The 18,288-nt window shown below is 39.3% G+C and overlaps 1 protein-coding gene across 2 annotated transcripts; it reads right to left on the bottom strand.

The window, feature by feature from the left end:
• Nucleotides 1-6: 6 nt before the first annotated feature.
• LOC110986242 (uncharacterized) lies at nt 7-17,948 on the bottom strand. 2 transcript variants are annotated; one of them, XM_087134954.1, is made up of 17 exons: nt 17,388-17,948; nt 14,858-14,997; nt 14,350-14,390; nt 12,341-12,505; nt 11,312-11,457; nt 10,936-11,192; nt 10,316-10,437; nt 9,854-9,926; nt 7,696-7,825; nt 7,089-7,227; nt 6,271-6,378; nt 5,832-5,927; nt 4,934-5,085; nt 3,788-3,910; nt 2,100-3,164; nt 1,715-1,726; nt 7-1,238 (listed from the first exon to the last, which is right to left on the bottom strand). In XM_087134954.1, exons 2-17 carry the CDS (start codon nt 14,871-14,873, stop codon nt 1,091-1,093), a joined length of 2,793 nt encoding a protein of 930 aa, XP_086991080.1. In that variant the 5' UTR covers nt 14,874-14,997; nt 17,388-17,948; the 3' UTR covers nt 7-1,090. The 2 variants fall into 2 exon arrangements, with proteins under 2 accessions (XP_086991080.1, XP_086991081.1); XM_087134955.1 differs by lacking the exon at nt 1,715-1,726.
• Between the last annotated feature and the right edge of the window lie 340 nt (nt 17,949-18,288).

Consider the following 18,288-nt stretch of genomic DNA (forward strand, 5'->3'; position numbering starts at 1 on the left):
TTCTCTTCCAAGCGTGCCTATTTCAAAATGCAACTTTTAAACCAGCAATTGTAATCTTCCTTAAGCAGAGGCATCCCCTCATCGCGCAGTTGAAAAGAGCCATGTTGGTTGGGAGTGTTCATTTTGCTGGCACAACATGCACATTTCATAGTGGTTTGTGAACCAGTGACCGAAGGAGCCTGTGTTGCTAGGAACATTGCGCCCTCTCTGGGTCCAGCTCAAGACTGAGTGCGCCAACAAAATGCAGTTGACATAAGTTTTGATACTACAAAGAAGCAAAATCAAAATCCGTAAATGAGAAAGTTGATAACCCTCAAAGCAATTTCCACTTGCCCATCGTCATAACGATCTTGACTTTATTGCACATGTCCATTTTTATGCCTCTCCAAACTCTTCTCCACTGTGGACAACAACTTCTTTTTAACAGGCGTCATAGCAACAATTGGAACACTTATTTGGGACAATATTTCTTGTAAACAAAATCAGTGTTTATAACTCATGGCTGTTTCCATGGACCGATAAAGGGGACCTGAATTTTAAATTCTCTCTAAAAAGTGTGACCAACTTGCATCATCAAAATACCCTTTCAATAAATACTGTAGCATTCATTATTAAATATAATGCATTTCAAATGTGCTTAGTCTGATCAAAACCAAATAATTTAGTGTTCAGCTTGCAAAAATCCACTTTTCTTTTGCATACAATGACCATACCACAAGAGACACGATTTAGATTTAGCTAGAAACTGCACTTCTTGACTCAATTGTAGGAAAGCTTGCTAATGAATTGGAACTACATGTCAGTTGGTAACAGTCTATTCAAGCCACAAACTTGTGCCAAAATGTGCTGAATGCTAAAAGGATTTAGTATGCTCTCCATGTGTTCAGACACCCACTAATTTGGCTGAACTTGACTGGGGTGAATTGATGACAAGGCATAGATAGTGATCCAAAAGTTAACACCTCTTCTCACAACTGAGCACCTGTTTAAACGTTATTCACTTCAGAAATTATATCAACAAACCACTTGGATTTGTACTTTCCACTATACATGGTCTTCAAAAGCATTTCTGACTCTTGTGAGCTTTAGTCTAGACATCACTGCAAGGTTGCCCGTCCTCATCGTGGTATGTGTCTGCCTCCAGCCGTGATGACGTTGCAAATTCATCTGCGCTGCTGTTCACAGCCGATTGGCTTGGGGCTCCATCAAGTTCAACCACTTGACTGCCTCGCTTCCGACTGAATCCAGAAAAAAAAAAATTGGCATTCAGAACACTCATATTATTTCACATCTATCGGGCACAATTTGTACTTGCAACCCTTAAGTTTGTGAATGGAAGTTTTATCTAGAGGCTTCAAAACTCTGCATGTGTGCACAGAAGTATACCTGTCTGCAAAACTACTGACCAGGAGACACCGATGATTTTATTAAAGGACAACCAAGCACCAATTCTGTGAATATGCTCAAGTACCAGAATTGTGTACATTCTGTTGAAATTTGTTAGATGCAGTCCATACCCCCCCACACACGCGCGAAGCCAAACATAATCTAGTCCTTGCTCAAAGTTCATTTCTTTGACAAAATATAATTCCAACATCTGACGTGACAGGTTTCCCTGGAGAACATACTGAGTTGAATTTGAGCAAATTTAAAAAGTTTCCAATTGTAAGAATCGTGACAGCATAGGAGAAAATGTAAGTTTTCATAAACTCACCTATGGCCAGAGCTATTAACAGAGGACGTGCAGTTTGACAGAGCCCAGGGTACCAAGATGCAGGGTGCAAAGCCCAGGGTGCAAAGAAGACGAGAAAAGGAAATTCAATTTTACACAAGCAGTTCAGAGAGCTGTTATGTGCTCTACACTGGCAAACTAAAGTAGTACAGTCAACTGCAAAATAATTGGCTGTGAATGTCAAGAGATGCATCCGACTGAAACAAACGAACAGTAGAAGAAGTACCAAAGTATACGGTTAATAAACAGTGGAAGTGAATTTCGCACCAAACCCAACAAATAAGCAGCGTGAATACATGTAAGGGTATAACTCAAGTTATCTTTAAATGCAACTTTAAAGCCATCAGACACAAAACTTGAGAGTTACCTCTTTCCAAAGAAAATATTTCTCAGGGGCCCTGTCAAGAAATTGGACTTCTTGGCAGACTTGCTGACTGGAGTAGCCCCGGCTCTTGGACTTTTTTTCAGATTATTTTTCTTAGTTGTTCTCGGCGTTGACATCTTCTCCGCCGACCCGTTTACTTGTTTTCGTTCGTTCCACACATCTTTCAGGATTCCAGGTTTTGCCGACTCGGGCATCCTGACCCGGCTCAGGTGAGGGATAGAGTGGGAGCGTTTTCGATGTTCGGAACTGCTGCTGCTGTGCTGAAGTTGCAGCGTACTTCCTCCCCTCGGTTCCGAGCTCAAATCCCTGACACGGAGAACCTTGTTTGAGCCGGACGCACTTCGCTGTCGATTCCTCAGTTGTTGATACTGATGAATGTCAGTTTCTTCAAACATGATGTCAGATCCTGCAGCCTCGGTGTGATAGACATAATCTCTTGGTGTTGAGGTCCTAGAAGATGTGGAGCTGGATAGAGGTGTATCAAACTGTCTCCTGTGTCTAGGACTCTGCTGGTGTTGGATTACCCCTGTTTGTGTAGCTCTAGGCAGTGCACTGGAAGGTGAGGATGGTTCATATCCGATCTCTTCGCTGTTGTCATCTTCACCATAAATTCCATACCTTGGCAGTTCTGGAAGGTCATTCTGCAATCTGGAATTCCTCCTATGCTTGTTGAGATCGCGGAACCTGTACAGGGATTCTGCCTCGTCGCTGGCTTGCTCCGGGATGTACATCATGCCTGGGATGTCCCTCGACATTCCCTGGTTAGTCTCAGTCAGCATCCTCTGATCATAGCTTCCGCGCCTTGCCGTATGCGCTCGGTGCTTTTGGGGCGTCCTCGGACTAGACTGGGCCATGGCCTCCCTAGCCCCAGCCCTCTGATTTTCGATAAGGCTGAATCCGGGGAAGGATGCCCGTCGATCTCTACGGTAACCATTAGGGAGTGTGTAACCGTGACTTGGAGCTTTCTGTTGACGTATTGGGCTACTGTGCCACTGACCACCAGTCACACTGTCATGCACTGCTCTCGGCACATCTTTCTCACTAGATCTGCACCAACAAGTAAAATCCAACTTTATTTTCTGAAAAAAATTGCTTGATAGAGGAATGAACCAGACAAACAAACCTTGTCTGATTCCCTTATGTTTTACTAAATATTTTTGTTTCTCTTTGAACAATCCAAACCGCTACTTCTCTGGTTTTGCAGCATTACTAATTTCTCTAGTATCATCACTGTAAGTGTGATGCCTGACCACAAGACCGACTACAGCCCTTTGAACCAAGACATTAACAAATTTGGAGCAGATCAACATGATGCTGGATAATGCAGTTGGCCAACCATCCTCACCCGTTCAACAATGGCCTTTTGCAAAATGTTGGCTCTGTCCCCAATTTTGAATTCACCAAGCATTAACTGGTTGATCCAATTAAAAGTCATGTACAGTCTCAAATTGGGCCTAACATGAGACAAATGAATTTTTCTGCAACATAAAATGAAGCTGCGGTGATCAATCCAGAAATTTAAACTCATAAAACCAAAGTGAAGCCCAATGAGGGAGTTGAACCCAGTACATGTATTTGCAAAACTCCTGATACTGATTACAGGAAGTTCTTTCAGTTTTGTGGCATTTTTAAAATCGTAAGTTTGAACAAAATGTCTTTGTGTGGCTTACCCATGATGAGTTAATCTGTTATAAGGTGAGACATTCTCCATAGACTGCACCCCACTATCCTTGGTGAGTGACGAGGACTGACTACTCATTGACACATGAGGGGAGAATGCCAGACTTCCTTTTCTGTCAGACAAGAAACTCTTGAATATTAACAAAGATGATGTGATACGTGAATTTAATACAGTGTCTACCACTGTGTCACAGTGGGGGGGGGGCCTACTTCACAACGTAATCATCAGTTCATAGTATAAAATTTGTAACATGTTAATAGGTCAGTTTTATATCAACTTAACCATTAGCATCTTTTCCTTTAAATGTGCACATTTTACCTCTGGGCGGGCAGCTTTATTGTGATGAATTCAAAGTAGCTTGCTCAGGGACACAATTCCTCTGATATCTGTCTGTGGGGTTCAAACCCACACAGCCAAAAAGAGCCAAAATGCACAAGGGCAAGTCAAACTATAGTTTGACCAGTAGTCAGTTGCTTTTTAAAAATGTGTGTGTGCTATTAAGTTACACTCGAACGACCCCAATCTGCCTATTTTAAAAAAAATCTCACTGTTACTCAAATTTCAGCACAGGCTGTGATTCTCGTAGCGTACAAGGTCACTGAAATCTCGTACAACTATTTTCATTTGAATGGTTCCCTCTGTAATGATAAATGAAATATGTTACTGGTAGCCAGCGGTGCAACCATGCCCCTTAGCCTGGTCCCAAATGGTCGACTAGACATGTCCGACCATGCACCGTTGGTTGGTTTATAGTCAACTATAGTTGCTGCTTGAACTTAACTAAAGGGCACTACTATTGATAGAAATTCAGAGTTAGTCTGAAGTGTAAGTAGCCAACGGTCATTCAACTGGCCCCAAAATCTTGAGTTACACTGATGAGCCTATTCACTAATGTGAGACATGCTTTAGGAAAATGTGCTCAAGAGAATATCACTGATGAGGTCCATTCAATAAATATGCCCGTGGACTGTGCATGCTTAGATAAGTGCATTTTTCTTCTTCTTTTGTTTTAAATTTAAATAAACAGAATCCTCTCAGTCTTACTTCATAAAAGTCTCCTACAAGTGTCCTAAAAAAAGGTTCCAAATTTTGCTTTTCAATATCATTACTGAGTAAGTGACTTTTAAAATCGTACGTTTCTGAGAGGAAGAGTATGTGGGTCCGTGCAGCCTCCACGGCTTGCTCAATGGCTGGGTTCATCGTTGCTAAGAAGCTGCCTAGGTGTGTCAGGCAAGACTCCATATGGAAGTGATCAGGGTGGTCCGAGTCTGTAACCTCCAGGACAGTCTGCAAGAAACAAACCAAAGAAGTTTGGAAGCTTAACATTGTTCAGTATACGAGACCAATTCAAGGTCCTTGACAATTTTCAAATATCTATTCTTTTAAGAGGTCACCAACTTGAATTTATAAAGGCTGGATTTTCAGCATATCTTAGATTTCAGAATTAGGGTGGAAATGAAACTCATGTCTAGAAAGTGGGCAATCTTGCTAAATTTGAGTGTTGACATAAAAAGCACTCGATGCTTTTTCTGAGAATTTGTGAGGGAAAATGTTTCAAGCTCAATCAGCTGCAATATTCTACCAAGCAGAAGATTAGGCCTTTGTATCGGGACCTGGCTCATCAATTTGTGACTTCTGGCCATTTTGTAATCCAGTGTTATTTGTCCTTTATACATTACACAGTATAGCCAATATTGATTGTTTGCCACCTTGGAAAACCTGTCATCCATTAAGTAGACCTTGCAATGATTCCGTATTTGTACTGTGGATTCTTTGAGGGGTATTCAACTTTGACCTTTTTCCCATGAAGTTTGGATGACAGGGGGCAATAGCATGTGTCTGGTTTGTCACACACCTCACATCCCCTCTCAGAGAAGTTCCTCCCCCCCCCCAATATTCCCATCAAGAGTGGGAGGTTATGTGAAACTTAGAAAAAAATTGACAAATCTGCTTTTGGATAAAAACCAGATCTGGCCAATGCTGGCCAATCTCAGGGAAATGTCAGACTCTAAACACCAGGAAAAATCTCTTACCTTAAGGTGAAGAACATAGGCTGGTATTCTCTGAATTGGAGCCAGGAGGTAGCCCAAGAGATCTGCTTGTTCATCTTCGATGTCGGCTAGCTGCTTCTGCAGATGAAATTTATCATAGATTTTGTTAAACATCTTAACTTATCCAAACAGTCTAAAAGTGCTCTAAAAATGGAAAATGTTTCTCATTTACAGCCAAGGTTCAAAAATAGTTTAGCAAACCAATGTCTAAAGTAGTCAGTAAACACTAATTTACAATGGTTGAAAAACTGTTTCAGACTACTCTCAGTGATGTGTTCGTTGGTGCATCACCTAGGGAGCTTGTGATAACACTTCAAAATGGCTAACCCGATAGTTTAAAACAATATTCCTTTTTCAAATATTCAACCCACGACATTCCAATGAATTGGAGGAAACTGTTTTACTGTTCTGCACATTTTACCTTCAGAAAGTTGGTCAGTTTGGCCGATTTTCTTGTATGGTGTGACAGCAAAGACAAACTTTCTGGAAAGGAACTGATGTAGGACCCATACTGGGACAGGAAACTAGACTGTATTCAAAGCAAGATAAAAACAGCAGTTGCAAGATTTCCCACACCTATTCATGTTACCAAAAAGAAGATTTTAGCATATGGCGAGGAACACTTTTTCTGAGGAACATATTACCACTTTTTGGCAAAGGATGGATCCAATTTTAAATCACAAGTTCTGGGAAACTAAAGTTACATTTTTTAGAAACGCATTTTAACCACTTCCTAATGAAGGATATGTCAACATCTGGCAGTCAAAAAAAGCAGGCAGGACTGACAGGTTAAAACACCAAGAATGCCTTGACTCTTCAATGTCTGATGTTTGAACATGCTGATCTCCCATTTGTTCTGTACATATGGTTCAAAGTCTGAAAAGTCTTTGAAGGAAAACTAGGTTGAAATTGGTCACTGAGTAAGTCGGACCTATTTTGGAAGCAAATATCAGCATTTGTGGCATTTGGCTGAATACCAAAAGTTATCCACTGTACCTTGCTTTTTCAAAAGTCAAACATTTTGGCCAAAAACAATACCATCCACAAATGTTTTGAGGACTGATTTTCAAAATATCAGTAATTTTGTGGCAGGGAGGGGACTACATATATCTCCCATGACTGAACACTAGCTAGAAAAGACCCTAAAATGAATATTCATACAGAACAAACTCAAAGAAATAAAAGGCATCAGAATGGGAAATGATTTTGAAAAAAAAATTGCCTTTGCATTACACTTACACTTTCAGGACCAGCAAATTTGGCAAAGATATCCCCGTGCATTCCTTGCCACAATGCATCACTGAGCCTTGTCTCCAGGGCGCACAGCAGACAGCAATGTCGGTCAAACATCTTAGCAAGGGATGGAGGGAATATGACGCTAGACAGGAGATGCAAAAAGGAGCTCCAAATTAGAATAAGACTGGCAGTCTTTCTGCATTATCAGCTGTACTTACTGTTGATAGCCAAACAACGTGATCTGCCTTTTTACAAACTTTTCAAAATGGTTTTTCCAAAGATTATTACTTAAGGGGGCAAAAATATTAAATAGGGTTTACATTGTGTGAGTCTGGTACTACCTTTATATGTTTTTCAAACTGTACAAAATGGAAATTGTAATGAAAACTGAAGGTTTTTGTAGATAGAATATTGTTTTAACTGGTGCATTTTAATGTTTTAACTGAAAACGTTAACTGTTCTCACACACAAAATGGAACCAGCAAGCAGTTACATCGATCAACAACTCAAATATTGGAACAGATAGTCAATTCCAAAGACTTATTTAACCAGCAGAAATACGTGTATAAGTCCACTTAATTCACAAGCTGCTAATAACAGGAGTTCTTACTTGATATCAGAAGGGTGGATTAGTGACTCGGTGACTAAGGGTAACATGATGTTGTCGAGGAGAGCATTGAGCTGACCGACATACTTCCGCTCTGATGAGAGAAATTCTTCAGCTACCTGTATCCTCTGACCTGCAAGAAATAAATTTGCAAAAACAGGCCTTGTGTCAAAGGTCTTAGAACCACCTGTTTCATGTTGTTGTAAAACAAAGTAAAAACAAGGGCAAGATTTGTATTTATTTACCATCTAAATTAATTGGTTTAACAATTTGGATTACAAAAGTCGCAGCCTAGAGAGTTCCACTAAATATTTTGGTCTCATCGTAAATATGTTTTGCTTGAAGAGTGAAAATCTGTAGGTAAAACACTAGTGATGTCGAAAGAAATCATGGGTGACTATGCATGTCATTGGCTCATTAACAGTCTAACCATGAAGGAGGATTGAGACAGCTGACCAGATTCTGTAGGCACAAACATGGCTGACAATTATGCATTAATGACATATTTTACTTGGGAAAAAAATAGTGCAAATGATAAAAAGATATTCATGAAAAAAATGAAGTGCTTCCTTTATATTTACTTGTAATTTGAAAGTTGATTATCCCCGAAGAATTCGACCCGGATAAAAATTAGAATTCGAATCTAAATGAAAAAGGATTTGAATTTGACAGATAGTAAATTTAACCAACCCTGCCGATCCAAATAAAAAGTTTTCGTTTCTGAAGTTTATTGATCCTCTCTAAAACAAAACATCAAATTTTATTTTCTCTCCCCGGAAAAGAAAACATCTAGTAAGGTGAGAGAAGCTATCCATGGCACACTTTCATTTCAGTGATGGATTTTTCCACAACGAAAAAGCATGCAACTGACAGGGTTTTACCCTAAAGAATCTTCAAAAACAAATAGACAAGTGTCATTTCAAATATGGGCAATTCACAACATTGTGCCTCCAAGATTGTGACCAATCACAATGCGCGAAATCTGTGACCCTTTCCAAATGTGCAGTGGGTTGACAGATTTCGTGCACTGTGATCGGCCAATGTGTTGCAAACTCTTGGAGGCGCACGCGCTATTGTGAAACACCCGTATTGTTATAGTGGTGCCCCCCCCCAAGCACTGACAATTGGAATGTCCTTGGATTAAAGTATTAGACATGGTGGGCGCACAGCGATCGATGGGCCTCATTAGGCTCAAGTAGACAAGATTTGTATCCTGGGAACAAAAGGAAAGGTTGAAAGATCTGAAACAGCTCCTGCTTCCCAGGAAATGAACAATCAAACAGTGACATGTACCCCCCAAATCAATACTTGCTGGCACTGTTAGGTACTTGTATGTCTATAGACATAAGTCTGCTCTGTATCATGCAGCAGACAAAAACATGGACGGCTGGTGGTTTTGTTTTGTTTTGTTTGTAATTTTTTTTTTCTTAATTTGAATTTTCCTTTGTCTTAACGTGTGTTTTTATGACTTTGCAAATCTAGTAATTTTACTTGTTTTGATGTACTGTTTTCAGTGATTTTATATGTATTTATGTACACATGTTTTAGTCAGAATGTTACAATTAAACTGCGCCTTCGAACAGCATGTTGCTGAAGCTGGCACGTCAAAAATTCATTATTATTATCAAGTCTTCTTGCTCACTGAGGGGAATACGGGCGATTCACAATAGTGCGCCACCAAGAGTTTGCAATGCGTTGGCCAATCATAATGCGCGAAATTTTGTCAACCCTTTCCAAACGCGCACTGGTTCGACAAATTTTGCGCATCGTGATTGGCCAACGCGTTGTAAACTCTTGGTGGCGCACTATTGTGAAACGACGTATTCAGTGTTTTGAGGATGTTTAAAGGATACTTGCCGTTCGAGAGTCTGAGTTTGACGAGTTAGCATTTTCAAAGCTTATTTCATTGCAAAGATGTATTTCTCAAAAATGTACACTCCTGATTTTGGAAGTAAAATCTACACGAATGTGAAAAATTTACATTATGGGCATGTGGAGAGAAACCTGTCTGAATATCTGTCTCCTGTACATCAATTGTAAACATGCATCCATATTGGTGATGATGTCATGTCCCCATGTTAAGACCTCTTGGAAAAAAATAAGACACATAAATTTAGATAAAAAAATTTTTGTCAAATTCAACAAAGTATGAAGTTCTCACCTTCAGGATCGTCACTGGAGCTGTGTGTCTGATCTACAGTACTGAATGAAACTCTCCTGCCTGGGCTGAATGCCTAAGTCAAAATAGGAAATTTGAATTCAATATCTCTCACCAAAATTCATCCAAATTTTGCATGCCTAAATGTAAACAGATGTCAAAGTAAACCAAACAACATGACTAACTGAAAGTCAACATACCATCCAAAGGAGCGCATAAATTACAGGATATCATTTCCATCAACTAATGTTTGTTACTATTTAAAACGAAATGTGCTTTGAACATTTCCCGGTTACATTTCATACTCTGTGTCTTTGTTTTCCGTTGTACATTCTGTCATGTTTTACAAGCTCTCAATGGCCTGAAATCACATTCTTAGATACCATGGTGCATGAAAATTGCAACAGTATGAAACTGGATGGAATCAAGTCCCAATTAAATGTGATTCCATTCAATCCACTGCACCTTGCTCGTCTGTTCCCTTGCCTTTGTGTCATTTCCACTGGAGTTTGATGAACCTCCACTACGCTGCGTTGTGTACTGCCTACTGTCATCTCCCTCCAGTAAGTCAAACGAAGTATTCCCATCTGAACAAAAAGTAAAAAGTGTGGTCAATTATGCTAGGTGAATCGACCTCACCAGTTCTTGCGTGATTCAAGTGAGCTTGTTCTCAAAAATCTAATCTAACCACATCCTACAATATCCAAGTTGGGAATGTCTACTAGACTGTATTGATTTTGAGCAGAAAAATATCTAGTTTTCGGATTGTATTCGATTTAGGAAATTCCCATGAAATGTGACGAGATGGTTATGCTTACAGATTTAAGAAATCATTTTAATGTGTTCCAATGTTACAGTTCTACAGCTAATTTTCAGATAAACTTGAACTCAAAGAAAGCAGACCTTCTGCCTTTACTTCAACAGCTGTGAAGTTACCAATCATACCCCTTGCTGGCCAAGCATAAGGGATAAAAAGTTGTTGCCAACAAAAAATGACACATTGAGCAAAGCATCGAGGCCGTGAATTCCATACAAACATACTGTCCTCAATCCACAAGACAGATTCATTTTGCTTCTTAGCTCACCGTTGTTGTTCAAGTCACCAGGGTCTGGCAGAGAATCAATGAAGGGTTGCATCATAGGAGCCATTGGTGTCTGTGCCTCCAACGGCAGGATACTTCTACATTCCCGTGCACCTTTCAGGTTGGAGTAGGCGGCAGGTGTGCTCTTGCGACGACGAAGGAGATTGTCATTAGGTGCAGTCGTATGGTTGGTGTCGCTCTTGTTGGCATCTCCCTCCGACTTGGTTGACTGCGAGATGCTTGGCCTTTGTTCTTTTTGCCTGCCAGTGAATTTAGAGTAGGAATTATACACAATCACTTCAAAAGCTTTCATAAGGTTTTCAGTCTCAGTATTTATTTTATGTGAATATGACACAGAGACAATAAAACACAGATGTACCTTTGGTTTTCTATATTCCGTTCATTTTGTTTCAGCTTCCGTCGCATGCGTCCATGCTCCCGTCTCAAGCTCTCGAACTGCTCCGCTAGTCGACCGGTCTCTTTGTTGCTCTTCTGCACTTCTTTCAGGACAGAGCTCAGATCCGCCTGGAAAATATTGAGTGGATTAAACAAAGGGAGATAACTCTATCCAGTCTACAATCACTTGCTGCAACAGACGATGATTAAAAAAATAGGAGTGATGTGTTTGATTTAATCTTTAACTTGTTACTCCTCACATATACTGAAACACCTTGCTTTAGGCCACTTACAATGTTCAATGCAACCCAAAATATTGAACTCTACCAGAAGCCACGAACCCCTCCAAAAAAAGCTAAGAATCTTTTTTTTCAAAAAATGAAATAAAGGCAATGTTTGGTTAACACCATTTTTCCCTTCTTTCTGAAAGCAAAGATTAGCCCTAAACTGTACTTTCTCCCCTAAGAAAAGACATAAAAGGTTACATATGAAAAATCATCAAGTTTTACACTCCCCCAAAATAGATTTGACCCCTCCCTCCAAAAAGAAAATTGTTCTGCCAATGGCCTTTTTATACAATACATCAGAATTCTCAAAACATCAACAGAATAAACAACACAGGCTCAATTGTAAGATATAGATTTGTTCTTTAGTGTCTTTAAAATAATCTACATGTGAAGGTCTGTCTTCCCTGTGACAGTGTTTCAAGATCTACTTCAACGTGGTTAAGTTTCTGTGAGTGCTTGTGAGTTCCTAAATGAATAGTTGAAATGTTACTTCTCTATATTTCTCTGCTCCACTGTAATATTTTTGTGATTTTTTGTGAAGGCTCATAAAAACTGGTTCTAATACATGATGTTTGGGCATGATATGTCCATCTTTCCATCATTTCATTTATTTGTAGCACCTAAGCAATATGATGGGTTAGCTCTTAATCAAATTTCCGTAATTACACAGGCCTACATGTATTCATCTTAATGACATATTTGCCCACAATAACATCTCCTTTTACCCTAATTTGATGCACACATGTAGTGAGTTCCTCAACCTTCTTGTCTGTCTCCTGTTTGTGGTCTTTCACTTCCTGTTGGAGGAGTCGGTCACCATCTTGGACACGGGACAGCTCCTCCATAGCCTGAATGAAACCTTCCTTCATCTGGTCTACCAAGTTCTGGAGCTGGAAGTAAATATGCCACACCATTATTCTTAACAATTCACTGCGAGGCATACAGAAATCAAATGTTTACACAGCTATGGTTTGACAAAGTTAGGAAGAGTGGCGTATTTAGCTTTTGATGCTCAAAATATCAAAAGCCTCCTCAGCTATCCCAACATTCCTTGGGCCCTCGGTTAGAGAGCAAAGCTGCAGTTGCTTGACATTTAAATAGCTATCACTGTAAGTTTTTTCCTACTTGTCTTTCAAATGCAGACCTCTTCGATTTACTTTGTTACAAAAACATTGCTCCTCCCCCTTTCAATCTGGGGTGGGTTTAGAAAGACAAACCTCGGCTTGTCTGGTACAAAACAAACAAATGTCTCTCTTGATAACAAGAAAAACAATTAATAAGCAAAAATCCCCACAAAAAAGCACTGTGCATCAACACTTTATAGCGCGTATCCCCCTCAAAAAAAGGAATACTGTGTAATCACATAAAAAGGGCTGACATTGTTATAAAGACGTAAAAAAAGCTCTAGAATGAATGAAATTTTCTTGGTGATACCACCTTTTTTTATGTGCTCCTTCTGCAGTTGGAGACCTCACACATGCTGTACACCAGTTATTACTAGGAACCCAATTTTAAAAATAAAAATATGGAGGCTCTGTCCCAATTCTGATAACAGAAACCTTCTCAACAGAACGCCAGCCTGACAGGGAGAACTTATCCAGGACACTACAATGTCACAAGACAAACAAAATGTATTGGTGGAATTCGAAGGGCACATAGGAGGGTTTTACATTAACGAATTTGGGCTTGAATTGTTTGATCTTTTCTCAGATTTCGGGGAGCCTCTCAGATGATTTTGTTTCGTGGAAAATAATTTATACTGAACCTTGAGCTTTGAAATGTGTCTTTGATTTATATCTTTGTCTTTCACAAATCGAAACTTCGAAGATAAAAATTGTAGTTTATTAAGTTCTCCTGACTTCAACAAAAAAAATCTGAAGACAATTTACAATTCACTTCCACTTAAATTTCTCCTCCATTATTTGCCAAGCCTTTACTCTCAATGCAAACAATGTACATGACATGCCAACAACTCAACTCCTGTTACTCAAGAAGATGAGGAATGCAGAACATTTAGAAAGAAAATTCACTGCTTGACCCAGGAGCAAACTCTGCCAACGGGCTAAGCTTGTTATTCGTTAAATCCACTGAATATGTGCACATCCAATTGACAATGACAGCGCAAATAGACATGGCTTAAGACCAGAAGCAAACAATCCCAACCGCCCTCACTCTTTAGGAAGACTTACAAAGACCCCATTTTGAAGGGCACACAAGCCATCCTCCTATCCCATCCACTGTGACTTGCCTAACCCCCAAAATGGAGCTTTGTTGGGATAACAGGTCATTAAGCAGAGAGAGTCATTGATGGGTCTTGTGGGACCTAACTTAACACCCCAGGGTGGTGAGCTAGTGGCTTATATAGAGGGTGGCAATTCTATAGGTTTCGTCTGTCACTATCCATCACTGATCAAGTATTGAAGGCAAGGAAATTTCACACCCAACCCTTATTCTGTTAAAATTAATGAAAAGTACATGTATCTCAAGGTACATGTAAATGTCTGAATGTATTTTTGATTCAACTCTCCACCAAGATATTAGAATTTCAGGCCTTAAAAAGGATTGGTCACTGAAATCAAAATTACAAGGTCATAAACACAAATCAATGGCAATATTCCCTTGGTCAGGGAAGATCGAAAAATGCCTCCATTATCAGAATTTTTTACAATTTTGTTTAAAATATAACTGTAAGTACTTATAGGTTTCATGAAACAAGCTTAAGTTTTCAACTTACCTGAGACATTTGTTCCCCAAACTCCCCTTTATATTCTGCTCCTATAGAACAAATAAAACCTTGGTTAATATAAGAACTGTCAAAGGACCCATAAAGGTATAAATAAAATCCTATGAAGAGAAATTTGTTATTATTTTAATCATTATGTTTAAGTGTATGTTAGCTGTGTCTGGACACAGTAACTGTGCTTTTTAGCTGAGAAACACTATTTTTATATCACAGAATGTTTCCCGTTGGAGTTTTATTAAAATAAAAACCCAAATTTTGCAGATTTAAGACTTACCTCCGAACAAATCCCCTGCCAGTTACTAAGAGAATAAACATACATACATGCACCTGTCACTATTACTGTAGTAGAACTCATGCTTTTTGAAGTGTACATGTGTGTGTCACCCATGATGCGGAAGTTAATCAACCCACATCATTTTTGTAATGGCACAGGCCTAGAGTCATGCTTTTTTTCAGACTTACGGACAGCTATAGAGTAAATCAGCGCATAAGGCCTTACCTTTCTTAAGATCCATGTTGATTGCAACATCCAAAACCACAATGTTTCTCACACAGCCATCTGACCCACAGTACTAGTTTTCACTTGTGTGATGCATCAAGAGCAGATGGTACTGCAGACTCAATGTCCCCCTGCCAAAACTTACACATGAAACAACTGGGTAGTTGGAATGGCTTTGGCAAGCTTTTTCATTCTGTCTGTGTTTTCACATACCTCATGGTTAACCACATTCAGTCAACCGTTATATTCACTGATCTTTGATACTACAAAACATGAAGGGTTTAAATGCTTGCTTCCAAAAATTACCATGGGGGAATCAACTTGAAATGAGACAGGTTCTCCTGATCCTTGCATCGGTGTGTTTTTAATCATTTCATTTTGTGAAAAGTTATCAGCTATGGGATTCATGTCTAGGGGAACATGAATACCACAACCTCGTTTGAAATAACACATAAAGTGTCTCAGCAATTTTTGATCAACTTTCATTTTTGGTCTCATTTTCTTGTTTACCTTTTGTTGATTTGAATACAAATCCCACACTGACTGAAAACAATATTTTCTAAATTCTATTTACAAGTAAGTATTTTGGACAAACTTGTCTTTCCTGCTCAATATTCCCTCTTGCAAGATTCTTTCAAAGACCTTCTTCAGTGATGTGGAAAATAGCCTGCAGCCTTTTCGCATTCCAGATAATAAATCAAGACAGTCATACTTTTCAATTTTTCTCCGGCATTCCATAGCAACCATGCAAAACGAATCCCCACTTTGTTGTTTAAGTGCTGGTGACTACTTCGAACAGGGCAAATGGCTGGAAAATGCCATATATGATTAGTGATGCCTAACTCCTAATTATGCCCAAAAAGTGACAGTGAATCCTTTTAGTTCACATCTTAGGGAAGAGTATGGAAATGTCAGTATCAATTTAGAAACACAGAAATTTCTGTACCTAATGAAATGAAAGAAACTGGAAATTAATTTCACATCTTAACACAGGTATTCATGGAGAAAATTTAAAATGGACTAAAGCTTAGGCACTAAGTGAATCCCTCGTTACGTACAATGTACAACCTCATTGAACTATCTTATGTGAGCATCATAAATAAAGATGGCTTTAACTTATCATTTAGTCACACTTTCAAACTCTTTAGAATAATTCCATTTTTCCCTAAATGGACTTTTTGGGGGTTAGAATCATTGTCGGAGCCATCTTAACTACCTGCCCAATGCATGCTAAGTTGGTGGTAACCATGGCTCAAAGAACTCATACAGTAGTAAGCAGAAGGCCTTGTTCAGCAAAGATTTGGTTCTCAGCAAAAATGAGGCGAGAGCAAGGCACGTGCAAATAAGTTGCCTACGATTTGGGCTGGAACCCAATTTTCCTACTAAAATATTTCTGGTGATATTGGCCTGAGGTTATTACCGGATATTTTTAATCTACCTGGTAAAAATGAAACAGACTACAGGATTTTTAGCAACATTAACTTTGTTCACAACAAGCATTCTCTTCTTCACATCCAAAAAGTAATCAAAGGGACGACGATTTGTTCAAAGAACCATGACAAATACTAAGTAAAATAGCAACACTGAACAACAACGCTTGACAGAACCTTTCAAGAAATTCATCAAAACTAGGTTTTTGTTTTTCCCTGACTTCCTCACAATGTTTATCTCAACACAATTCTCCTATTTTTATGTCTTGCACTCCCCAAATCACCTTCAAAATAAATACATGTATAGCTGCATCTCAAGGAACCTTGTGGAAAAAAATTCAGTTTCCATCAACATTCTGACCCAGATTCCTAGATGTCTTCCCCCTGCACGCCGACAGGCTGGGGGAAATCAACCAGAACATGTCTAGCCAAGCCCCGACCACCCGGGCTGAAAGTCTATCCTATGGGTCAAAAGTTGACAAGTTGCTGTGCCGCAAAATCACAAATCATCCTGCAATATACCGACCTCTTATTTATGTTCTAATTTTAAAACACAACACTAACATGCATTATATACAAAGTGAATTTGTACCAGTTCAACCGATAACAGAAATCAAAATTGTAGTGACATTAACACCAAGGGGAAGAAGTGTTTAATGTGTATGCCTCACTGTGAAAAAGACGGTGATTCCAAAGAACTTGCCTACTACAGCTTTCAATATATGAAAGACAAAATATTCGTATATTGAGTAGTGATTTTCAAAAGGCAATCACTATGTCGTGTTGTACTGTTGATTCAGAAAATGGTCACTGGATATTAAGAAAAAATCACGGAATTCTGCTAGAATTTCTGCCACAGCATTGATTTCTGCCCCCCAAATCAAAGAAAAATCAGCAGCTATTATTTAGCTTTATTTCTAGCGTGTTTACTGATACTAATACACTCTACAATAACCGTCTGTGTTTCCTGCTCAACAAAACGACAGAACTGAAAATCTCGATCACTTGAAGAGACTGAACCAAACTTTATCAGCCCCCTGCGCCATCTGTTCATATTTACTATAGCTTTAGAAAGACATACAAAAGTAAGCGACCCTTACCTACTTTTCCTGTACGCAAAGTAAAGTATTAGCAGATAAAAATGCTCCACTGCCGCGGTAACGAAGAGACAGTTTCAAAACAGACTGAGGGACCAACTTCGGGCTCTCCTGTCACTGTATGAAGTGCGCGCTTCGCTTCGTTGACAGGATCGAATCGATGGCCCTCTAACGTAACCTTCCAAGTACCAGGAGCAAACAAGGGAGTCAACCAGCCGTTAAGTATCAAGGGGATTAACAGAAGCTAAAAGAGTACAAGCAAGACAGCTGAAAGACGAGCCAAATAAAAGGAGAAATTGGAAGGAGGGTCACAAAACACTGACGCCGAATAAGATCAGGCTGATAAGTCTTGAGTAAAACGTACGCCTGCACAAATGTTAAAATTGCTCTCACTTTTGCAGAATGCTTTTTTTTTTTAAGGATCTAGTTTGGGTAATAAAAATCCAAGTGTTTTGTTGATAAAATTCCAATATTCGACAATTAACAAGATTATTACACTCAAAAGCTGTATTATGCAGACAAAATAAGACAACTGCTTTATACAGACAGGTGAAAAAGTGGGGAGAGGGGGGAGAGAGAGAGAGAGAGAGAGAGAGAGAGAGAGAGAGAGAGAGAGAGAGAGAGAGAGAGAGAGAGAGAGAGAGAGAGAGAGAGAGAGAGAGAGAGAGAGAGAGAGAGAGAGAGATCATTAACCCTGACAGTCTCCAATCCAGCGATTTTAGTATAATTTTACATTTTTCATTTTAAAAGTGTTTGAAACTCCTTTACCTAAAATTGTTAGCACACACTCCCACAGAAACGTTCAGATTTTCTCAAGAGGTACCGTTAGGAATTTTTATGTTTTTCACAATGCACCACAGACCATGTACTTTACACTTACATAAGCAACATGGAACTGGGCCTC

This window comes from Acanthaster planci, linkage group LG01 (assembly GCF_054643075.1).
Source record: "Acanthaster planci isolate LZ-2023a linkage group LG01, COTS_SCS, whole genome shotgun sequence".
NCBI classification, from domain to species: domain Eukaryota; kingdom Metazoa; phylum Echinodermata; class Asteroidea; order Valvatida; family Acanthasteridae; genus Acanthaster; species Acanthaster planci.

Bases quoted from the DNA above. Each gene is read 5' to 3' on its own strand.
- LOC110986242 (XM_087134954.1), bottom strand. The intron at 12,506-14,349 runs GTAAGTTGAAAA...ATTTACTTCCAG, and splicing joins TTGGGGAACAAATGTCTCAG to CTCCAGAACTTGGTAGACCA. The intron at 9,927-10,315 runs GTGCAGTGGATT...ATTTTGACTTAG, and splicing joins CAAGGGAACAGACGAGCAAG to GCATTCAGCCCAGGCAGGAG.